Source organism: Spermophilus citellus (genome assembly GCF_964194105.1).
Source record: "Spermophilus citellus genome assembly, chromosome: 5".
Lineage (NCBI taxonomy): Eukaryota > Metazoa > Chordata > Mammalia > Rodentia > Sciuridae > Spermophilus > Spermophilus citellus.
This window is the reverse complement of record NC_138186.1, coordinates 162,581,022-162,605,165: the sequence shown is the minus strand read 5'-3', so window position 1 is coordinate 162,605,165 and position 24,144 is coordinate 162,581,022. Positions and strand designations below refer to the sequence as shown.

The window sequence follows — 24,144 nt, the reverse complement described above, 5'->3', positions numbered from 1 at the left end:
TGATGGTTAGAGAGGCAAATAGAAAAATCCATTATAAGTCCCTTAGATTTGAAATATTACTGGGTCATTTTGTTTTGCAGATAGACTGTGGAAAGAAGTTGGCCACAGTAAGTTAGAATATGTTAAGTGCATCTAGTGCCTTTATCGTGATTTCATTTTTATAAAACTCAAGGAAGAAAAAATAAAGGTTGTAATTTTAAATAAGCATTCAATTATAAGTAAAAAGCATTTTTGTATCTGTTACCATAGTTACACAGCAGCCTTCCTGTGTTTGTGGAGAAAATGGCCTCTGTCATACGGAGTATTCCAACAAGTCTCTGGGAAAGGGATAGAGAAGAGGGTATATAGGAGAGGTCCTCCCACACTAGAAGCAGCAGGCATTACTGACCACATTATTTTTGCCTCTGAGTTTTATAGAGGTCCCCACTAAGTAGTGCTGCGTTTGAAAGTGGAGGTTTTCTTTTAGCTAACCTCACTGAGTGTCAGAATTGTATTCAAACTTTGGAAATCTGCTGCCATTTACATGGGTGCTGCTATATTTCTGCAGGATCTTAAAATATTTAAGTAAAGCAAACACTAGACGTTTCCTGTATTTGCAAACACCAACTGTGTCTCAAAAGAATGAAATTAGTCAAATAACGATGAAACCGAATTTTTAATTCAAAGAAGCCAGAAGTGACAGTTTCTGTGCAGGAAGGAACGGGAGGGAGCATGCTCCAACCCCAAATCTGCGCCTTTGCTCCCAGAGTCTTAGAATCAGGCAAATTTATCCTGAGTTTTAATTCTTTGATAGTTTGGGGTTGGGTAGGGGTTAAATTTTATCAGGCTGTATTTTGCTGAAAGATGTTTTTCTCTGGAGACCAGCAGGTTGTTGGATCATTCCTGGTGAGTGCACAGCTGCTGGAATTGACTGTGTAATTTGGGAGAATTGGATGGATGGGTTTGGGGAAATGAGTCATAAAGGTTGGCAGAATGAGAGATAGGGACAGGGATGCCAGGGAGCTCAGATGGTGACAGGAAAGGAGGAGTGATGGTCACAGAATGACAAGGCAGGAGAAATCTAGAGAATGTCATATAACCTTCTCAGATATCCCAAATTAAGAAGAAAGGTGAGGACAGGCATTTCAGAGTATGTGGAATCCAGTGTTAACATGTAGTTTGCATGGTGTTCCTTGGGCTGTTCCTCCCACTGCGCCCCATTTGTTGATCGTCTCTTTCCTTCCACAGAAGTGCTCTAAGAGGGAGCCATCTTCTCTGCTGACGGCAGCATTCTTCTCCCTTGAGCCCCTAACTCACCTTCTCAATCTCTCTCCCCTCTGACTGCCATGCTCAGTGTTTGAAAAAACTGGAAAGTGCTGGCCTTCTAGCGCCCTACAGAAGTACTAGTTGCTAACTTAACCTAGTGAAGCAACGCAGAGAGCACAATTAGAAAAACTTGGAAAATTTAGGAACATTTAACGTTGTATTTAGCCATTACTCATAACTACTGTTCATCATGAAATCTTCACTAAAATGGTCTGAAGCTGGCAAACATCTGGGGAAGGCATTTTTGGTGTGTAAAGCCTCTCTGTTGGTGGTTCTCAGGAGGCAGTGGCCCTAGAAGGCTGGGCTGTCCTTAGACCTGAAGAAAACATGCTGAGCACGTCTTAGCATGTTCATTTTCCTTTCTTGTCCACCACGTATCACATCAGATATCCCAAACTAAGAAGAAAGGTGAGGACAGGCATTTCAGAGTATGTGGAAATCCAGTGTTTAACATGTACTTTGCATGGTGTATCACACCATAGGCCATGTTTCCTCCACCCTGAAGCCAAAGCAGAACAGCACTTGCCCCGTGTTCCAGCCCTTTTCTAGGGAGACTCTCAGGAGAAGATGCCCTCTGAGGGGTTCAGAAAACAGCACAGCTTACACTGCCCACACTGCTCTGTCTCGGCTTTCGGGGGCCTGTGGGTGCTCAGAGTGCAGTTCCAATTCCTGGAGCCAGGGTCACAGTCCCTGTCAGGCTGTGGACACCTCGAGAGCTGTTTCGATTTCATTTCCCTTTGTCTCTGCTTTCAGTGTTTTTCCTTTGTTGTGTTTAACGTATCCCCGAGAGCCACTGAGCCCATTTTTGGACTAAGGCTGGGTATAAATCTCTTAAAAGATAGGCCTGAAAAGTTTCATTTTCTGATGATTAAAGAATCTCAACAGCTGGGTGCAGCCTAAACAATCTCAGTGACATTTTTTGGAGATTTCCATTTTCAGTTTCAGTCCTGCCTGTACTTCCTGGGGCATGTAAAGTTCCCACCAGAAAGTTAGGTGGCTGTGCAGACTGTGTGCCTGAATTCTGTCCACCCGATTAATCATGTCCATACCCATAGTAGATGGTGTCCTAACTGACTCCCTCTCCAGGAGTTTGGTGCTAATAGTCCTTGGGGACCATCTGCCTTCACTGTTTTGAGGCCCTGACTTATAGTGAGAACTGCTGCTGTAGCTTATTTTTTATTCATTCAAAGCCAACTAAAATATCCTAATGGTAGCTGTTATTTGCCTGACTTTAATGATGATTGGAATGGACTGTAAAGGCTATTGTAAGGCTTCATTTGTAAATTAAGTGGTCATCAGGCACAGATCTAGGGGATGTATTATGGAATAGATGGAGCAAACCGGGACTTGAGTCCTCTCAAGTCGAACACAGCTTCTTATGTGGCCAGAGGAGAGGAGTGTGGAAAGGTGTGTCTGTGAAGCGGTGTTTTCAGCAGCCCACACTCTGGGACTTAGAGATTGCTCAATTGTGCTTTGCCACACGTGCCACACAGTGACGCATGCTTGTTTACGATCAAGGTGGACGTGGGAGTGGTGCACTTCACGCCCCTGATACGGCCCAAGATAGAGCAGCCATTCAAGCTGGTGGAGAAGGTCGTTCGGAGTGCATTTCAGTTCCGGAGGAAGTACTGCCACCACGGCCTGGGGTAAGCGTGCCCCTCCTCTCTGGCCTTAAAATTCCTAAAGTTCTGTGACTCCTACTCTGTTATTAGCTGGAATCCTGCGATGAGCAAAACGTGGCTGCCTTGGTTTGCCTCAGAGGCCACTCGCAGGCCTGGCACGGTTGCAGGCCTGATGCTGACCCAGTCCCAGGGAGGTAATGGGTTCTCAGGATGGACAGAGACAGACCATGGCTTTTCCACGCTTTTTGCACCACGTTGCCATCTCCCTTCTTGAAGGATACATGACAACTAGGAAGCAGATGTAACTTCTGAGCAGCCAAAACGAAGTGACAGGCTCCTTCCCGTGAGCGCACTTGGTCCTGCTCTGCTCGCTGCTCCACACAGGAAACAGACACTGGGCCCTAGTTCAGAGCCCACATACCTCAGTGGACCTGCAGTGACCACAGTGATATCCTGTATCCTGAGGCTCACTTATAGTCTAAGAAGGCTGAGAAATGTATTTTATAGATTTCCACCTAATGGGCAGCATTTAGCTGTTGAAAGGGACTCTGCTTTACAGGCACACATTTCTCATTTCCAGGACCTCCTGGCATAGCTCCCTCTCTGGTCCTGTGAAATGACTTCAGGTTCTGCTAGGCAGAATTCCACAAAACCTCTTTTCTGGTGGCAATTTTAACTCTTGGCTTGCTGTTTGCTGATCCAGGTGGGACTCACAGCTGTACCTGACCACCCTGATTCATAGCCAGGAAGCATCACAAAGTATATCCTGCTTTTAGAAATCCTTGAGTTGGTCTGAACTTAAAGCTGGCCCTACCGTCATCTAGGCAACCCCCCGCTAAGTGACAGGCCCCGTTCATTTCTGCACACAGTCCTGTCTATGTGTGTGGACAAATATTGTGATCCGCTTTGGTGTGTTGGTGTCCTTCAGTCACACCACATCACACAGTGGTCCCAGATGTTAGAGCATCATCAGACCCTCCTGCCATGAAGCAGGACTTTGAGGTCACCTCACCTGAAAGTGTGGGGGCCTGCAGCTCCTGTTGAGGACACTACGCCTTCGCTGGTGTCAACAGCTCCCAAGCCATTCGGGTGAGCTCTGTGGACTGAGGTCTGAGAGAAGAAAACAAGGGCCAGGCCCACCTCCTCCCAGTGTCCCAAGCAGTTGTTTCATTCTTTTAAAATAATGACTTCATTTGGTTAAATGCAATTTAAAGCACTCTGAAACGCTGCAAAGATGCTTCAAAAATATCTTAAAGAGGGGAAGTGCTGTTTTCCCATCAACTGTGTTCTAGCTTTACAAAACAGTCACTCTTGGGGGTGAAGGAAATTCAAATTATAGAGAAACAAAACTGGAGCTTTGGTACCTAGGAATACAGAAGATTTTCATCAAAATTTGAGGCAAATCAGAACATACTTCTGCAAGATGCAGCGGAGCAGATATGATGTGTAGCAAGCTAGCTTTGGAAACTTTATTTTGGATACAGCTGCTTTCCAAAGCAGGGTGCATCTACCTCTGGTGGGTTGTACCTCTTGTAATCCAAGAGGTTCCAGTGGCCTCTGTCGTTCCCTCAAGGTGGCAATTGCCAGGAACCCTGTCGTTTTTAAGAGTGGGAGATGTGATGATTCCCAGAATTAAAGTAAAATTCTGCTTTTTCCCCCTTCCCCCAGAATGCTGTTCCCTGCAGCTCAGCGCCTGGAGAGCACAGGAAGGTTGTTGCAGTTGGCAGACGTAGACCCCACTCTTCGTCCCACCCAGCTCTCGGTTTTGCACTTTAAGAACCTCTGTGACATATACAGAAAAATGTGTGACGAAGACCCACAGCTCTTTGCTTATAATTTCCGAGAAGAACTCAAGCAAAGTAGAAGCAAAAATCAGACTAAAGACAGTGACAGGGAGAGCTGTGGACTCTAGCAGGCTGCAGCCAGCAGGTGGGCTTCTCAGTCCTTGTCCGTCTTCACAGAACGACAGTAAAATACCAGTGGTCAGATGACATGCTCCTTTTACTGTACAACTTGGTAAAGAAAATAAATATCAAGATACAGTACCAGCTTTCTTTTAATATATACTGCATAGATATGACATGTTTAGTATAAACAGCATCTATTACAACCTTACAAAACTGAAATCTCTGCACATTGTGCCCCTAAACCACATTAAAATAACTTAAATTTGCTTTAAATAAAGCAAAAACTAACAGCTCAAAGAAAATGCCCAGAAGCTTCTGGGGGAAAAAAGGACCCCTTTAAAGCTATTAATCACAACTTCCCCGACCTTACTTTTTCCACATAACTTAAAGTAATTAGAATGAAATTTTATTTTAAGGATTCTAAATCATTAGAATGAGATACCTGCTCAAAAAGGGATATAAACTAATTTACAGATTCTGACCAGTTTAATCTGGTTTTCTGGTCCACAATAAATTAAAATAACTTAGATCTTTACAATGTTTTTGTGGGAAAATATATAATATAAGTCAAGGATCAGTGTCATCCGCGTCTGGATCGAGCTGCACTATGATTTTCCGTGGCTCTGTTTCGTAAAAGCACTCCTCGTTGACAACCGAAGTTAAGCTCTGGACACTGAATTCCCGCTCTAGAACCAAATTTAGATCAATGTTGGCATTTTCGGGTTGACTGTCAAGGGACTGGTGACGAGTCTGCGCCTTGAGCAGAGTCCCTCTGTCCCTCTTGGTGCTGTTTGCTTTTCGTTTAATGGGGCAGAAGTGGGCCCGGACCAGCTTGGGCTGCTCCCCTCCCTTCTGGCCCTCGTCAGCCCTGGTGCCCGGCTGTTGGGCAGCCGGGAGTGGGTCAGGATCCTCAGAGATTCTTAGTCTTTGGAACCGAATTTCAATGTCCTTGGTAGGGCTGCCCTGGTTCAGTGTCGGGTGGCAGTCCTCATCTTCGTCGCTCAGAATATCGCTCTCTTTGATGAGACTGTCTGGAAACTCTGCTGGGCCAACGTGGGGGTCCCTCCCGGGAGCCGCGCTCTTGCAGTCCTGCCTGCTCTCAGCCACAGGGCAGCCACTGCTCTGGGTGCCGCTGCTCAAGCTGCACTCGTCTGAGTCCAGAGAGTGGCCCTTGCTGGACTCACTGGGCCAATCGCTGCTGGCAGAGGTCCTGAGGACTTTCAAAGACCTGGACGAGGCTGCAACGAGAAAAGAACATTGCTCTCCCTTTGTGACCCAAAGAGATTACATAGTGGGCAGTTTCTGATTCGTAAGGTATGAGACTTAACATCTTAATTATGTAAGACTTTATTCTATCATTTGAAATCTATTACCTGGTATTTAGACAGAAATGTGTAAATACTGCAAGCATAGAAATTTTTTATTTATGTTCATTTGAAATTGTAAGTTCAGGGAAGTGAGCATTTTTTATTATTTTTTATAAATAATGAAGCTCTAGTAAACTACCTATAGAACCTAGAACTCTTGTTTTGCCAACAAGTAAATTGAAAGTTAATCACTAATAAAATCTAGGTTCCGATCTTTGTAATCTAAGATTATACCATCTTTCTCTGCATATTTTCTTGTTTATTTTCCTTGCTCAGTTAAAAGCAGAAATATGTTCTTTATCTTTTTTTTTTTTTAAGAGAGAGACAGAATTTTAATATTTATTTTTTTTTAGTTATTGGCAGACACAACATCTTTGTTGGTATGTGGTGCTGAGGATCGAACCCGGGCCGCACACATGCCAGGCGAGCGCACTACCACCTGAGCCACATTCCCAGCCCCTGTTCTTTATCTTTCATAAGAACCCTCTATGGAATTTCTAAGCAACTTTCAGCGAGTCCGCATTCTGCATGTGTGTGTTTCATTCTGTTCTCTTGGGTTGATGGGGAAAGGAACTTGCAGTTAAAGTGTTTCCAGACATTAGCTGCATATTATTTTTTGGTGGCCAGGGTTTATTTTGACATTAAACACATAATCTGAAGAGGTCAAATTATAGCTGAAAAAGATGTTTTTAGTTTTACAAACTGTGTGGTAACAACAACAAAAGGTGAAACAGCGAAGACTGAAGTTCTGAAGACTGATGCTAAAATTTTGCAAACAAAGTTGAAGAGCAGAACCTAGAGTGATCACCTGCTGGCTTATTAACTGTGTAGAACAGATTAGGTTTCTTGATCTTAAATTTTAAGCACTGGGCCTAGATGCCTGGTGCCGTTGTGAACCTGGGGATGCACAGTGAGCAGAACAGATGGGGAATCAGGACCTGGGAGAGTGGGCTTTGGGCTGGAGGCGGATGCCTTCCTCAGAGGCTGGCTGGAGCAGGAGCCAGGTTGGGTCCCTTGGAAACAAAGCTTCGGACAGTGTTCCCCAGAGATGGGTGACAAGAGCACACCCCGTCCCACCACATCGTGGATAAACAGAGCTGGCAAAGTGCTCACCTAATTTGGCTGACACCGGAACGCGGTTCTTCAGTGGGACCAGGCGATCCTTGCACACCTTCTCCAGAGGTAGCTCACACTTGATGTGGCGCCTGAAGTTTTCCCGCAGAATAGAGCGGATCACCTTCACGATGCTGGTTTTGCTCTCGCTGTCACTGTGGGAGTGAGGGCACAGCAATGGTCTGCAGGGTCCTCGGCCTTTACCCTGGCCCTCGCTGCTCCTCATGGCCTTTGCCAGCCATGCCCTCCAGCATCCAGGCTTAGCTGGCAGAAAGCCATCTTCTCTGCCTGGCTGTCCCCACTTACAAAAGGAGGCGAGAGGCGGTCTCCCTGAGGGTTAGGTGTGTTACACTTGATCAACGTATCCCTCCACTGGGCCTTCAGTGGCTGTGTTTTGGGGGTGGGTGTGAGCCAAAACTCAGGTGGGCACTAAAATTCCGCTTTCTAGGGGTCAGTTCTGTCATTTCCCTGGTTTAAATTTCTGGAAGTCAGAATACCTGCAGCACAGCTGAAAGATGGTTTCTGGCCGTCCTTCTATCTCTGACTTTGTATGGATCAGCTCCCATAAGGAATTATTTTCTGTCCCTGTGTAAAAAGAAATGGAAACAAGAGTCTATGACTTCGTCATGTGCCACGATTGAGAACCCTTGTGAAGGGGCTGGGGATGTGGCTCAAGCGGTAGCGCGCTCGCCTGGCATGCGTGCGGCCCGGGTTCGATCCTCAGCACCACATACCAACAAAGATGTTGTGTCCGCCGAGAACTAGAAAATGAATATTAAAAATTCTCTCTCTCCTCTCTCACTCTCTCTTTAAAAAAAAAAAAAAAAGAACCCTTGTGAAGCTTAACACTCAAGATTAAAAAGTCAGATAGTCCCAGTGCTGACTCATGGTTTTCTTCGTGGCTCGGGCTATGTGTGATTTTGATATGCTTATTGCTTACAGTTTGTATTTCCTGCTGAAGTTTTCTAGCTATCTGTCTGATCCTGCCTTTCCAATGCTCCAGGAAAAAATGCTGTAACATGTATCCTCCTCTTGCCCGCTCTTTGGCCTTTCGGAAGAAAGTGCTCGGGCCCTTGAGGTAACAGTCCCGTCCTGGGGAAACCTAGTGCCTCTGACAGACTAAAGAGAACCAGCCTGTCACTGCACACCCCAGCCTGTCGCCCTCTGTCACCTGACTCACTGCCAGCAACTCATGGTTATTCTGGAAGGGTCTGTGACCATTTTTAATTTTAGGGTATCAAGAATGTTAGGCTAAAGCCGGGCACAATGGCGCACACCTATAATCCCAGCAGTTTGGGAGGCTGAGGCAGGAGGATTGTGAGTTCAGTGCCAACCTCAGCAACAGCGAGGTGCTAAGCAACTCAGTGAGACCCTGTCTCTAAAGTACAAAATAGGGCTGGGGATGTGGTTCAGTGGTTGAGTGCCCCAGAGTTCAATCCCCAGTACCCACCACCCCCCAAAAAAAGAGTGTTAGGCTAAAAAGAGAAACACTGAAAACTTGATCATGAAAATAAAGTGATGAAAGGGCCATCTGTCAGAGGAAACCATCTGTTGGCAAAGGTTTGTCAATAAATAGCAAAACCACCTCTAGTCCTTGTTTTCCTTCCCTATAAAGCAAGACACACCACTGGGGTGCGGCTCAGTGGCAGGGCACTTGCCTAGCCCATCTAAGGCCCAGGGTTCAATCCCCAGTACCACAAAAAAGAAGACAGACAGAAGTGTACCCCCACGTGCTGATGGCCTGTCTGCCAGCCTGCGGTGCCACTGGGAAGTGGGGGGACCTTTACAAGTGAGGCCCCGTGGGAGGACGTCAGAGCGTGGCGGTGTGCCCTGCAGAGGGCACTGGACCTCAGTCCCCTCCCTCCTCCTGCTTCCTGCCTGCCCCGAGGTGAGGCCTCCTCCCACCATGAGTGCTGTGCCCACGCCACCTAGAACAGACACCTCTGAAATGAGCAGAAATGAGTCTGTCCTCCTGAAGGCTGGCACTCAGCTGCTTTTATCACAGAAACAGAGCGGACATGCCCCTGCCTGCCGCTGCTTCCTTCCTCAGTTCACTGCCTGGCGCTGCACTGCACAACAGTTACCTGCCGAGTTCCCCAGCCTCACTTGAAGGGCCGATATGGGAATCAACCAGCGGAATTTGAACGGGTCCAAGTCAGCGGAGTTGTGCGCAGGCCGGGAATTCGAGGGCTGCAACAAAAAGCCCACAGGAAAGAGGGTTAAGGAGCTCTCCGGGGAGCAGGTGTGCACAGTCCCTCTGTGCAGACAGGCTGTGTGCCGCTGTCCTGGGTCCAGGACACGGAATCGGGAATGCATCTGGTTCTCCAAGACCTCACCCATGGGGCCCGGGGTTCCAGGTCTCTAGGCCAGAGCCACAGCCAGCCCTGTGCACCTGCTGCTGAGGGCCTGGGACCACGGCTGAGTTCTAATTTAGGGGCCTGTGGGAGCCTGTGTTTTGAGTCAAGGTCAAAAGTCTTTTAAAACAAGCTTCACGGACTCCAATGTGTGGGGAATAAACATGGGCCATTTTCAGGGATATAAAAGTTGATTTCTTACATAGGCCCCCACGTGAACAGATGTCTATAGGGAGATTCAGAAATGCCCTAAGTACCCGATTTCATTAGTTTTCCTCAGAATAAGTACTAATCAGCCTGTGAGCTGCGGTGCTCAGCGAGCTTTCTAGTTCAACATCGTAGGAGAGAGCTGTGGAGAGGTAGTTTTAATTAAAAGTGATTCTTGTCTTACCAATTTCTTTTTCAGTTTACAGTTTTCTTTATAAACCAATATGACAGCTCTCTTAAAAACTAAAAGGAAAAGAGAAAGAAAAGTCATTATTTAATAGAGACTCTTTCAAGGTTGAACTAATGCTGAATGTTTTACTAGAAAAAAGCTCTTCAAGCTTGGGAGTCGCTAAGATCCCACTGTGATCCCAACACCAGGTGAGTAACCGCGCTGCCTTCTGGTCATCCTGCGTGGAGTGTTCTAAAGCAGCACCTGGCACTGCGAATCTTCCTGTTTAACTGGAGGCTGAGGACACGGTGTGCATCTCAGTGGCACTACACCCTCTACACTTGCTCTTCTGACCCTCAGAATTTAAGAGATTTTGAAGTGCAGCAAGCTTTAAGATAGCAGGTTTCAAAACAGCCTTGGGAGATCTGTGCCCATGACTCTTGTTCTGAGCCACACGGCACAAGGCGAGGCCCTTGTGAAGGGCCAGAGGTGGCTGTTCTCCCGACTCCTGGGAATCAGCATGTGGCTAGCTGGGTAGGGCTGGCCCAGTTCTCCTTGCTATCTGTCTCTTGAGAGTTGACATTCTTTCTAATGGAATACTAACCAAATACCGTAAGCTCAAGGTCCTTTCTGGCTTTTCCTAGAGACAAAAACGGATTCAGCCAGGAAACTGTAGAGTGCATCAGGAGTTCCCCCATGGAAAGTTCTGTTACCTAGATTGTAAAGACAGGAAATAAAGAAGATGTGGAAACCCCCAGAGGTTTACATATATGTGGTCATTTGCTAAAAGACAAGTGCACCTATTTTCTATGGTCCCAATAACACAGAGTATTAAATAGTAGGTTTTATAATGTGAGCTAAGCATCAAACTGTGGATAGACAACATGAAGGTGAAATATTTTGCTACATTGCACACTGTGGATGTGAGAGGGGCCTCGTGAGCTACTGTTTCCATAACGTTAGTTCCACCGGTGTTCATCTGAAGGGCCTGTGTCAATATCTAGTATATTTGCCACCTCTAATCCTAAACTGCATTAGACTTGATAATAAAAGAAGTACCAACATTGAAACTGACCATTATTGAAAAAATTCCGGTTCTTTTCTATTCTTGCCATTTTTTACTCAAACTATATTGCCTCTTGCATGCATATGGGCATTAAAAGCACAGGGTTCTAAATTTAACAGTCACAAGAAAAGAATAATGTAGAAAATGTCAAATCCCACTTGGACTGGCTTAAGTAAGCCAGGTAACCACTGATATTTGATGTTCAAAATGGAAGAATAAAAAAGGAGAAGCCCTTGATTCTCTCTGCAGGGTGCTCCCCTCTTTCCCTCATCCTTCCCTCCCAGCACAAGAATTGGGACTGGGAGATGTCATGCCCAGGGGTGGGGACATGAACCCAGTGAAGTGGTTTGTAGTCTTTGGTTCATTGTGAACATGTCATTAGGTTACATTTTGAGACCAATGTAGTGAATTGCATGTTAAAAATCAAGTAAATTTCAGGTGGTTTTCTCCCCCAGGAGAGTACTATCAGCGTAGGCTAAACCCCATCTACCCAGGCCTAGGGCCTCTCTGAGTCCAGAGCCCAACAGACCTCCTTCTCTGGACCACTCTGGTCAGCTACCAGCTGGTCAAACACGGTCCCGTAGTCCTCATAGATCTTCTGCATCTCATTGATGTGGCTTGCCACCTTTTCCATTGCCTTCAGTGCCTCTGCAAAATATGAAATCATGTTTATCATCGTTGTTTGCTTTAAGTCTGTCCAACAACAGTGAGGAAGGAGCTTCAGAGGAGAGCCATCCAGACTGGTTCCCACCACCACCACCAGCATTGCTCAGGTGTGGCTGCCCAGGGCCCCCTGTAATCTAGTCCTTTCTGTGAACAGCCAGATACCTTCTACCTCAAATTCTCTTGGTGATGACTAACAGCAGCACTAACACGCAGCACTTCCCACTAGACATGCATCACGAGTGATGAATGTGAATCATCTCATCCCCACCATAAAACGATGGCTGTAACCAACCTCATTTTAAAGAAGAGATAATTGAGATGCAGAGTGCTTTGCCAGATTCTGGATAAAAACAAGCGGTGGGGTCAGAATTCAACCCAAGAGTGGCGGCCCTCAGGGCACCTGCTCCTGAAGGCAGCCTCTCCTCCAAGGCCACTTACTAGATTGGAATCCATGGTTTTTAATTAGCAGTTACAGATGTAAACTGTGTAAACACCTTGCTGCCAGAGCAGTGGTTTGTATTGATACATGGTGTTTAATATGTGGTATGAGGGCACATAAGGGACAAAATGATTCTATCAAAAGCAAAAAGCAAAATTCCAAGCCACCTCAAAATAAGTATTTTAACACTTTGTTCTCCTGATTCAGCATTTTCATCCTCTGCCAGGAGGGAGGTTTGGAAGGAAGTTGTTAACAGACTTTTAACTTTTATATAAAAAAATTTTGTCTGCACTACTTAGGACCCATAGTATGCTTGTCATGGATGAACAAGTTAAATTTACTCCTCTGGTGCTTATTATTCACTACTGCTAACCTTTATTAACAAATCTGTTTCCCCAGAAATTTTATGAGCTGGCTTAACTTGACATCCTAGTTTTGACATGTGGAGAATAAATTACTACTTCTCTCTCCTGTCCAAATGAAGCATCTCTCTAAGGGATCCTCTACTCTGAAATTGCAGGGCCCTGTGCTTTGTCCAGTAGTACCTCAAGCCAGTCATTTCAGAGGCTTCAAATCAGCCTGGACCTCAAAGCACAGTCTGCCACTGAGCACTTCACCGCCAGCCCCGCTCTGCTCAGAGATGTCCACAAGGTGGCGCCTCCCCCAGCACGTAGGATCAGCAGCACCCGGGCAGCCACTGTCACAGCTTCCTGGTGGCAGGAGGAGGCCTGACTTGTTTTGGCAGCCAGTTTACCAGCCAAGTGACTCAGGTAGCTTACTTCAACACACTGAGTTTAAATCACCTTCTTTCAAAGATTCAGATCGAATCACCCCTCAGAATTATTGGGAGCTTCTGCAGGAAACTGATTTTACCAAAGGACTCTGTATTCTAAAGGAATGGCCATACTGAGCTGTCATCACATAGGAAAATTGAATGAGTCGCAGCCGTGACAGTGACTCAGAATGTGTCCCCTGCAGCTCATGCTGCCGTCCTCACAGCCTCACCTGTCAGGTGGTAGTGCTCCTCGCTCTCGTGGTCCGTCAGGGACACGAGCTCCCGGAGCAGCAGAGGGTACTTGAGCACTCGCTGAACCGGCTTGATGAGGTAGGACTCCAGGGTGGAGGAGTGCTGCTTGGTGGGATTCCGCGCATCCAGAAAAGCCTTAAAGGCCTTATCGGTTTTGGCTGTAAGCAATGGGGAAAGACCCTTAGAAGAGCTTGGTGGGACGCATGACACTGTCTATCATTTGTCTTAACAAAGTTTTAGACCATCCACTCTGTAGTCCATGCCATCCTTAAATAAAGGTCCAAGCACATCACCACACCAGGCACCCAGTTATCAACCTGGGATTCAGCTTTGAAGCTCTAATGGTCCGCTGAGCAAAGGAAGCTTACTAGGAAGGCAGAGGAGTACAGGCCCACCCCAAGAGGAGCACTGAGTCTGAACGCGCCTGTCTGGCTCTAGGTGCACACTCAGGGTCGCTCTCACAGGCGGCCTGGAAAATGAGTTCCAAACAGTTCATCAAGCCACAGGACTGCTTCCAGATCCTTGGCCGAACCCACATGTGATTCAGATGGTAGCACAGCCAGAGTTTCTTCCACCGGCCTCGCTAGCACTGCTGTTCCCTCTTGTCTCCGCCTCATGGTGCTATCTGAAAAAGCACCACCATTTTTCCTTTGAAAAATTTTTGAAAAAATTTGAAAAATTTTTCCGATGAGCCCTGCAGCCTAACCCTCACAGAGCCACAGCGCTGATGCACCGGCTTTGGCAGTGAGGACTGCCTTTCTCTTCAGTGTCGAGTGCCACGAAGTACACCCAGGAATCCGGGTGCCCGTGATGTTGAGTGCCAGTGGCCACACCAGCTGCCACTTTGCATTCCACCAGGTGGCCTCCTTTGGCCAGCTGTTTGGAATGCAACCCATCTAAATGAGGATATGCCCTTATTTGGGGTTCTTTGACAAAGGCAAAATCTCAGCATCTAGAAGATGCAGTACCATTTTGAACATGATTTTCAGTCAACTCAGTGGTGAGGTGAACCTCATTATAACAGAGAAGGGGGTTGGGCACTGCGTGTTTTGATTTTTCTACAGACCATCATACATAAGATGACGTTTGTAGGAGGAAATGCCTGGAGTTCAGACCTCTGTTTAAAGTGACTGGAAACAGTGGATTCTGGCCATTTTTAGGAATTGTAAGCGTCCCAAGACTCCATCTGTTAAACTGGGGGCTTCTGAGGTACTGACAGCTCTACATTAAACTAAATGCAAAAGCTGTAGATGTGGTTAAACTGTGTCAGGAGAAAGATCTCGGTGCCTCAGGACAGTGCACAGAGAAGGGCCACCACTGGGAGAGTGAGTTCTTCCCAGTTCTACAAAGAGACTCCAGTAGTTCACACACGTCTTGTGGGTTTGGTAGTAGTTTGTCATTGCTCCTCCAGCTAAGGAGGGTTGACACCAGAAAGTCCTGAGCACGCATTTCTTTCTATCCCATCCAAGATGTATGGTGGTAGGTTCCATAAGGCTGGGATGTGGTAAGAAAGAAATCCATGAAATCCAACAGCAGAGGGCGACCACCTAGCAAAGCAGCCACTGTGTCTCAGGCACATCTGCTCAGTGCTGCCAGTACACTGAAATAAGTGAAAACTGTCCCCAGAACTTCTGACACTCTCAAGGCTAGGAAAAGAACCAAATCCATTGAAATTTCACTTACCTCTGCTTGTTAAAATATAAATTCACTCTGCATCAAAACTAAAAATACAAAAGACCAAAACACATCTATAAAAGGTATGCACTACTCACCACGCTCAAGAACCTTCTGTACTTTAATATGGTTAGCACAGAATCCGCTGTACAGTTTAAAGTGGTCGGCGTAATAGAGGAAAGAGCCTCCAAGGGAAAACAGCAGTTTCTAGAAGGGGAGGAAAAGTCAAATCAGACTCGCTTTGCTCCATGTGTGGACATCTGGCAGATGCAGGCCTGCTCCATAATGTCCTCCTTGGTACCAAAACACAAGTGCCTCAGAAGTCCCCACTGACATAAGCCCAGGGCTGCTCTGTTCACTCTGGATGCACCCAGATTCCCCCAGTGGGCCAACAGCTTGAGGTGCTGGCAGAGCCTTCTGACCTGGTGTGCCGTCAGAGGACAGGCAGCAGAGAGTGCTAAGAAATGCACCCGCCAAGGGGGTGTTGGGCTGGACAGAGTCTGGAACTCGACTCTACTTCTGGACCCCTTTCCACGGCCTCTTGGCTTCTCGTCCCGGGGGGGGGGGGGGTCATGTCAACCATGGAGTTTACTCTGACACCACAGAGGAGAAGGCTCCATCGGAGCATCTGAAACCTATGCTCTCCACCCAGGTTCCCAGGACTACAGAGAAGGGGAGGTTCAGGGCAGGTGCTCTTGCTTCAGAAGCAATACCCTAGATACCTCCTGGAAAGCTGAGAAAGGAGAAGGGTGTGGTCCACGGCCAGGGGATGCTGCAGAGGTGGGGCTGCCCAGACTTTTGACTGGCAGAGCATTTACTTTAGGAGAAAAATCCATGGCCTTCTTTAACCACCTGCCGGGGAAACAGTGCAGCGAACGTGCAAAGAGATTTTTGCACCATTCCCACCTAATTTTGCTTTAAATCTAGGTCTAAAATACTCACTCTAAACTGTGAGGGGGTTTCCAGTACATCGAAGTCAGAGGAGGCCGAGATCCCATCCTCCAATGTCTCCAGAAACACCTTCTGAAACTCCAGCATCTCGGGCAAACTTCCAAAAAGCGACTCCATCTATGTGAAGGTTGGGGTTTGAAAAGAGGTGTTAGCCAGGACAAGCTGGATGCCCCCTCAGGCCCTCATGTCAATCACAAGGAAGGTCCCCAAGAAGCAGAAAGAGCCAATCTTTTCCAGAAGAGCATTTTCATAAGAGATTTCACTTAAATGTAGAGAGACATATAGCCCCAGCCCCTGTGATTCCATATTTCTAAGATAACTTTTTACACAGATGTAACATTCTTGGTATTCAAATCAGGAAAGATGGAAGTCCACAGAAAAGAATGAATTTCTGTGGCTTAACATTGAAAGTGCATGTTCTGGAAAGTAATTTGGGAACATACGTCCTCCACTATAAATAACAATGACCAGCCCTCTGCCCTTGCCATGTTCATGCAATAGAGGCCACACGTAGGACCTTCAGGAGACCCCACGCCCCGGGTACTCATTGGAATCAGTACACAGAGTCTATGTGAGAGCGGTTCAAAGGGAGCAGGAATCTGCCTGTCAGTACACAGAGGGAGCGAGTGCGTTATTTACCTCATCTTGGGTAAGAAAAGTCTCATTGTGAAGTGGCTCCAAGTATAATTCAAAGAGGCAGCTCAGATCCTGAAAGAAGAAAGTCTTCTTAACACCTAAATCTCAAACACCCGAGTGATTCCAGCAGCAGGCAGCAGCTCCAAAGGCTCCCATTAGGAATGGTGAGGTGTCCTGCTGACACTCTGGGCACCCAGAGGGGTTGTTTTTGCTCACCTAATGCAAAGCTTAATAAACAACACTTGTCAACTGGATTCCACAACCTTCCTCACAGCTTGATCTCCTATCTGTGTTGACAAAACACGCCTGTCTCTAGGCCACTGCCACAGGACCCCCCTTCCCTGCAGGGGAAGCGAGGTGTGGCTGGGGATTGCTGCCAGGGGGACCCCACTGGATATCTGGGTTGCTTCTCTGCACCAGTGCAGGCGGACAGCTCCAGCATGGGACTGGAAGAACGAGATCTGGAGAGCTCTTCGATTTGGGGGTTGACACATTAGCAGAATTTTAAATTCCCATGTTCAAATGCAAGAAAAGAATCCCCAGAGATTAGCAGTTAGAATGTTTAAAACGTGAGCTACATTTGTAAGCACAGAACAGTTGGAGCTCACTGTATTGACAAACCCTCTAGATGAAGCGTTTTTTAATTTAATAATTTGAAGCTGAGACCAGGATATAATTAAGTGATAGAAAATATCTCTCTTTGGTTTTTCATTTATCCTGAAGAATTTTTAGTCCTAAAATACTAGACATAGTTGACTACTAAGTCAGCTGCAGTGGCTCCCTCATTTTACAAGGGAGAAATCTAAGAGCCAGAGAGCTTTCTCAAGCCCAAAGTGCCTCCTGGACCATCAGTCTGAGAACAAGACCAGGCCTGTGACACTAATGGTGCTTCACAATAAAAACATCCCTGGCTTTCCTCCCTCGCCAAATTGCACAGTGGCATGAGAAGTGAGACGGGAGCACACAGATGTTGATGTTTCAGGGAGCATGCGGGAGTCCAGATTAGGTTAAAGAATGACCACAAGGAAAATGACGTGTTAAATGTCAACAAAAATAGCAGTAGTGGGGTGTGTGTGTGAATCACAGGAGGCACCAGGTGCGGTTACTTTGTAGACAGTGGCGCACGGCAGTCACTGCTGTCCAGTCTAAGGCCACCCAGGGGACTTACTGCACAGAAAGAGCAGGTCACGCTGAGCTGGGGGTGGCAAAGAGCTGCAGCCTGAGGCCCTATGAAAACAAAGTGCAGGTTCTTGCAGAGAAAGGGGAGTCAGCCCCTCCTGTCCTGACCCACAGCTTGCACGGGTGGTCCTCTACTAGTTCACAGGGAGATGACCCGCCCAGAGCAGCAGGAGGTATCAGGGAGAAGAAAATAGTGACAAAAAGGGACCTGATCCTTCTCTTATCTCTGCCCATCAAGGCTCCAGGACTCAGGATGTCAGAAGGACTCTGGAGCTCTCAGAGCTACCTGGAGAAAGGCCACCATGGATGCAAAGAATTGCTCAGAAATCTGGATGTCATTCCCTGTGGTCCCCTGAGCTCCCCACGCTCACTGCAAGACCAGACAGAATGGAGAGCAGATCTAGCTTTTCTTTCTCCCTATAGACCAAAGGAAGGGGCTTGGGGGAGCTTTCCTGTTCTACCTGTAAGCAAGGCTTTTAAAGTCCAAGGGCACAGTAGAGACGTGACTGAGGGAATCTCAGCTGCACCTTGTGGAGAAGGAAGGGAAGAGCCACACGTGTGCCAGCACTTGGCTCCTGGCCTCAGAACGCAGAGCTGGAGGCTCAGGAAGGGCACAGGGACCAAGTGAGTTGGAGAAGATGTCCTAGGACATGCAGCCAGATTCGGCAGAGCCAGGCCTGGGTTCTCAGCCACCAACCTATGCCATCCTGTTCCAGTAACAGACAAGTGAAGTGACCTGATAATAGGTCCCGAATTTCAGCAAATACTTAAAGTGAGGTGCCTGTGCTCATAAAGTGTTCCCCTGGGGTAGGTGAGATAAGGAAATGAATTCTTTGGGTCCCCTAGACATTTGACATGACTCCCTCATCATGGAGTGAGAATGTTCCCACGTGATACCCTTGCATTAGCCTCTGCTGCCCATGACCCTGGGCTCTGGGGGCTTGCATCTGCAGTGACTTCTGTATAGACTGCTGCCTGTGTCCTATCACCTAAAGTGATCTCTGCCCCGCCCTAAAGCAGTGCAGACTCCCTTCCCACAGATTGCAAATGACAAACTAGAACATCTGTTTCCATAGTGAGAGCTACCTTGGTAACAAAATGAGCTGAGAATCTAATTTTTTCTGAGTCTTCTCAGCTCTCCCACCCTCTCACCCTGCCCTCCTTTCCTGCAATGTTTCATGGCTTTGAGGAGCAGGTGTCTGTCTCATGAGTGGCAGGTGTCCCGGGCAGAGGTGACGTGAGGCCACGGCTAACATAACAACTCGCCGTGACCAAAAAGGAGGGAGCATCTGGCACCTCCATTACCTTCACGTAGGACTTCTCGGTGTCCAGCAGCTCCTGGATGACTTTCCGGAGGCGGTCTGCATCAGAGAGGTGGCGCGCCAGTGGCCTTGGAGGCGGGTCCTGACTCTCCCTGGGTCCCTCCATGCTGTTGGTCTGGGTGTCGGTAAAGTCCCTGCACAGCGCGGCAATCTGTTCAGCACTCTGAGAGGTGGGGAGAGGTGGGGAGTAGTTAATGCCCAGGATGTTGCTCCCCATTCCCACCAGCGCCAGCCAGCCATGCCGGCACTCAGGAATCGCACAGGGCTGCGTCAAGGGCACACAGTTTCATCCATCCCAGACCACTCTACCACTTAAAAGTCCATCAAGGGAAATAGCACCTACCCTGTGTTTAATACTGACACAGGCTTCCCACTCATGACAGCCATCACACGCTTCTTTCATACTGGAATCGGCCTCAAGGCCCAGGGCCCACCCTCTGCAAAGCTGACTTTGCTCTAAAACCAGGGTGAGGTCCCTTTCTGAAAACCACACACAGGAGATGGCCCAGCTGGTGGGCCTGACTAGCTTTCTGGATGCTCAGGAATCACAGTTAAGTGCCACCCAGTTTAGGATGGCTTGGATCCAGTCCACCTAGAGTTTGGCCTTCAAATCTGACCATTTAGCTGAGCCAACATGTGACAAGTATGAATGGAGACATCTGGAGCTGGTGCAGATGCTGGGAATGAGGCGGAGACTGGGAGATGAGAGAGAAGGCCTTCTTAAAGGGGCTGCAGAGCCCAGTAGGGGCACAGGTGGAAGCAGGTGACACCCGGTGAGAATGAGAGCAAGAGCAGAGGCCAGACCTGTGGGAAACCTTGGAGTAGGGCCAAGTTGGGACTTGGCAGTGAGTAGCCATGGCCAGACCTGGCAAGAGAGGGCGCTCATCCAGATAGTGGGGACAGAGTCACACAGGTTGAGTCAAAAAGGAGCAGGAAGCCGGGCGCAGTGGCACATGCCTGTAATCCCAGTGGCTTGGGAGATTGAGGCAGGAGGATTGAGAGTTCAAACCAGCCTCAGCAACAGCAAGGTGCTAAGCAACTCAGGGATACCCTGTCTAAATAAAATATAAAATAGGGCTGGGGACATGGCTCAGTGGCCAAGTGCCTCTAAATTCAATCCCCACTACAAAAAAAAAAAAAAAAAAAGGAGGAGGAGCAGGAATACTTGGGGAGAGCAAGGCCTTCGGTGCCAGTCCCTGTTAGGTCTGAGCACGTGCAGTGGCTTCTCACGGCGACACCTGTGTGCTCCTGCAGGGGAGGGGTTTCCCGTCTCAAGCACATCCCCCATTGGCCTCCACAGGTCCTGGAGCACCATCAGATCACACCCTAAGTGTCCTCTGTGCTCTTTCTTTCCCTCCTACCCACCTACAGCCCACCCCATCTTACCCCATGTCAGTCTGGAGGCTTGTCAGGGGCCAGGCGCCTCTCCTTGCCCCTGCCCCACACGCCCAGCTCAGTGCTCACTTCCCCAGCAACAAAGCAGCCACCCAGTGCCGACAACCAGTGCTCATCACCATTAGCCAGCCTCTTGTGTCTCAACCCAAACAGTCCTTCCTTCAGTTTAAATGCCTTCATGCCTGGACTATGTCCATCTCCATCTGGGGTAAAAAGCTGAACTTGACATTAGGTCTCTTAACGCTAGCTTAATTCATTTATTTTGCCTGGAAATTTTAGAACACAAACATGATACAAGTACGTGGTGGCCTGACATGCATTTTACACACGCTGTCACCAGGCAAGTTCAATGCCTCAGAGAAAACACGGGCCACTCTGGCCCACCTTCCCCCATCCAACTCCCTCCCGGACAGCGTCTTCAAGTGATGGGAACACACAACCTGGCCTCTCGGTCTACTTCAGTGGCTCCAGCTGCAGGCCTGCTCTTAATCCAAAGAAGTGGGGGACAGATCCTGCCCAAGGACAGGAGACTAGCCAAGGCTGGACACACCAAAGCAGAGCCTCAAGCAATCTGAAAACCAACACAAGCTTGGGTGGAACAAATAGAAACTGCAAGAGATTACACAGATTGAAGTGCTGCCTGGTGGTCAGGGTACCCAGGAAGGCCGCAGCAAATGCGGTCCTGAAGGGTACATGATCCAAGGCAGAACCGGGGCATAAGCCAAAGGTGACGTAGGCGAATGGGCCCAGTAACCCACAGAGCCTGGCTCAAGGGCAAGTGACAGCCCCTGACAGACTGCCAGGTTCTGACGTAGAGCTGCTTCTCTTTCATTTTGACATGAAAATCTTGGTACACAAGTTAGATCAACCTGGGAACAGGGACTGAACTTCCAACCAGACACACAGAGAATAACTTCCTTCCGGGCTGGGATTGTGGCTTAGTGGCAGAGCAAGCGCTTGCCTAGCATGTGTGAGGGGCACTGGGTCCGATTCTCAGCACTACATATAAATAAATGAATAAAATAAAGGTTCATCAGCGTCTAAAAAATAATAATTTACTTCCAAAATAGTTAATGCATAAATAAATACTAGTTATTCTCCTTGGACCTACGTATATTCCACCTGCTTTTATTTTTAAATGTGAATACATGTATATTTCTGGTGATACCTGTCAGAAGACATGTATTTCAGAGTAAAATTTCAAAGAATAAGAAATGTGGATCTTAAAGTGGCAATCAGATTGCAACCTTGATTTTTAAAAATGTCTCATGTCACATTCATAACAACCAAAGTTTCAGATTCATTATGGAACAAGCTCCGATGCTACTAGGTCGTGCCCAAAAAGCCTAATGGCACATAACCATTGCCACCAATAGGTGGTACACTTCTCTCCCAGGATGTGAGTGTCCCAAAGGAACATGAAAGAGTATAACCAACCCACTCCAAATCCTGCCCTCCGGCTCCTCCCCCAACCCACCAGTGGACCTCTACTTGGCCTCACCTTAGCTTTGTTTGGGGAACTTTTGGAAACCTGTGCCAAGTGAGTCAGAATCCCTGGGGCCTCGTCACAGGTGTTTTGTAAGCTTCCCAGGTGATGCCAAGTGTGGTCCGTTGGAGAACAACTGGTCTACCCATCAGGGCAGCCACACCTGCCTGGGTTTTCCAGGAGTGGTATCCACTCCAGCCAGATCACCCTGTCCCTGGGGCCTGCACTGAGAGGTAGCCACGTAAAAGGGGTGTGGACTGAGGCCACAAGCCAGGAGGTAGGTGGAATCACACCCTGACCTGAGGTTCTGGATCTGCCCCTCTAACTCCATTTACTTAACATCTCTAGGATCATAGGACTTGCACCACAAGCTCAGACAATGTAATTTTGCAATCCCCAAAACTAACCGTTTCCAGGGCTGTGGAATCTATATTAAGCATGCATATACTGTGTAAAATAAGATCTGACAAAATGCACCATAAGTTAAATGGCATCTGGTGAGTTTGCAGCTTTGCCTCGCTGGGATGTCAAAAATCACACCTAACAATGCAGTGTTAAAATAACGCGATTTCAAAAATAAAGTATCTTGCCATTTTAGAAAAATCAGAATCCATCTTAAAAACACTTCTGGTAGGATTAACTCCCAAAAAGTGTTAGCTGAAATTTTTTCAATAGTAAGTCTACTTTTCAAAGTACCACAGTTAAGTGCTTCAAGTGCTACAAAGACTCCACTTGCTGGACGGTTTAGCTGTTGTCCAAGGTCAACTGAGAGGAAAACCTGGGGTCAAGAGGCAGAAGGGCTGGGAAAAGCAGAAGAGTGATCCCAAGAGTGTTTTTCAAGACTGTATATGAACGAGTCACTTAGGCGATTATAGTTCAGTTCCTCTCTTCTTAGAGATGGTGTACACTGAACAGTTCAGGGCGGTGCTCTGTGTAGACCTGATAAGCACTTTCCAGGAATAGTGACCATGTTGAGTCTCAGTCCTTACTCATGAAAAGCACCAGTGTGCCTCTGCCATCCAGCAACTCTCACCCGGCTCTGGGTCTAGGAGAGGGAATCTTGCTTGCTGAGCCCCTGCTCCACACCACACACACGCACATCGGGTGTTCTCACAGAACACACCAGCACTGAGTCTGCCGTGACCTGCAGAGGCTTTCCACCTGAGGGGCAGGGAGGCTTTGGCAGGACCTTCGTGGCATGAGGCCTGTCTCCCCTCTGTCTACACAGCAGTGGCCTCCTCAGTATTCAGCAGAGCATAGGCAAAGCAGGCTCACTACGATGTTAGGGGCTCTCCTGGCCCCAGAGCACAGGCAAAGCAGGCTGTCCACGGGTGGTAGGGGCTCTCCTGGCCCCAGGGGATCTAGGGATGCAGTAATCTCGGCTTAGAGAGGCAAATGCAGCTATCACACACCCACAGGTGGGTCCCACCCCTGCCACTGAAGAATGCTGTGATCACACGTTCGAGCTAGGTGTGCATGGATTCAGTATCTACCAGTATGTACGTGTGCAAAACAGAAAACACTGTCCCACTGAAGCATGGGCCCCAGGTTGTGTTTTTCAGTGTTTTGTATAACAGTATTAAGATCTTGGGCTCACTGTGAGCCTATTTATAAGAGGGCATAAAACACTATTTTCTTTTGAATTCATTAAAAAGACTAAATGAAAACTTTTTTTCCCTAAAACTAAGCTGTCTGGAAGACAAATAATATTAATTCCATTTTTTTCAGGTTTTTAAGGTTACATTATGGTTGATCACTACTTGAAAATGATTTCATCTAATCTATAGATGAGGAGGGCTCACTCAGGAACTCTGGATTCAGACAGCCAAGCAGAACTGTTTGAATGGATGGGCAAGGATACTCCTGCTTCCTTCTAAATGGGCTGAAGTGTGTCTGCTTTCAAGGAGCCCATAAGCCTTTCTTGGTTGGCACCAAAACTCTTCACAGGATGATCAGGTGCCTTGCCCCAGACCGGAGGACAGCAGGGACAGTATCTTTCTCAAACCAAGTTCTGAGTCACTCCATGACCCTTCTGATCTGGATTCAGCGATTACTTTTCATCAGAAAATACCAGGACAGTCTCCCTTTGGCTTGCATTTGTTAAAAACACCACCAACAACAACAAACAACAAAAAAACAGCTCTTCTCCGATTCTGATCATGACGACTCTGATATTTATTTTGCTCCTATTTGGAGACTTGACTGCCTGAGGCTTTCCAGTTTCCCTGTGGGATTTGGAAGCTTAAAAAAATTAATAGA

The 24,144-nt window shown here is 47.5% G+C and overlaps 2 protein-coding genes across 3 annotated transcripts in view; one reads left to right on the top strand and one right to left on the bottom strand.

The window, feature by feature from the left end:
* The window catches only part of TFB1M (transcription factor B1, mitochondrial), a 46,222-nt gene extending 41,250 nt beyond the window's left edge, over window positions 1–4,972 (top strand). Inside the window, exons 6-7 of one of the 2 annotated variants that reach the window (XM_081294661.1) lie at window positions 2,824–2,951; window positions 4,596–4,972. In XM_081294661.1, the coding sequence (XP_081150787.1) occupies window positions 2,824–2,951; window positions 4,596–4,839 (372 nt within the window). In that variant the 3' untranslated portion in view covers window positions 4,840–4,972. The other variant, XM_081294662.1, reaches the window with a different exon arrangement.
* A 147-nt stretch (window positions 4,973–5,119) lies between these two features.
* TIAM2 (TIAM Rac1 associated GEF 2) overlaps window positions 5,120–24,144 on the bottom strand; it is a 320,913-nt gene continuing 301,888 nt past the window's right edge. The window contains 13 exon segments of the mRNA XM_081294660.1: window positions 5,120–5,455; window positions 5,457–6,072; window positions 7,315–7,469; window positions 7,812–7,899; window positions 9,399–9,504; window positions 10,060–10,118; window positions 10,649–10,757; window positions 11,640–11,758; window positions 13,221–13,400; window positions 15,015–15,123; window positions 15,859–15,984; window positions 16,507–16,575; window positions 18,988–19,167. Of these exon segments, the coding sequence (XP_081150786.1) occupies window positions 5,440–5,455; window positions 5,457–6,072; window positions 7,315–7,469; window positions 7,812–7,899; window positions 9,399–9,504; window positions 10,060–10,118; window positions 10,649–10,757; window positions 11,640–11,758; window positions 13,221–13,400; window positions 15,015–15,123; window positions 15,859–15,984; window positions 16,507–16,575; window positions 18,988–19,167 (1,932 nt within the window). The 3' untranslated portion in view covers window positions 5,120–5,439.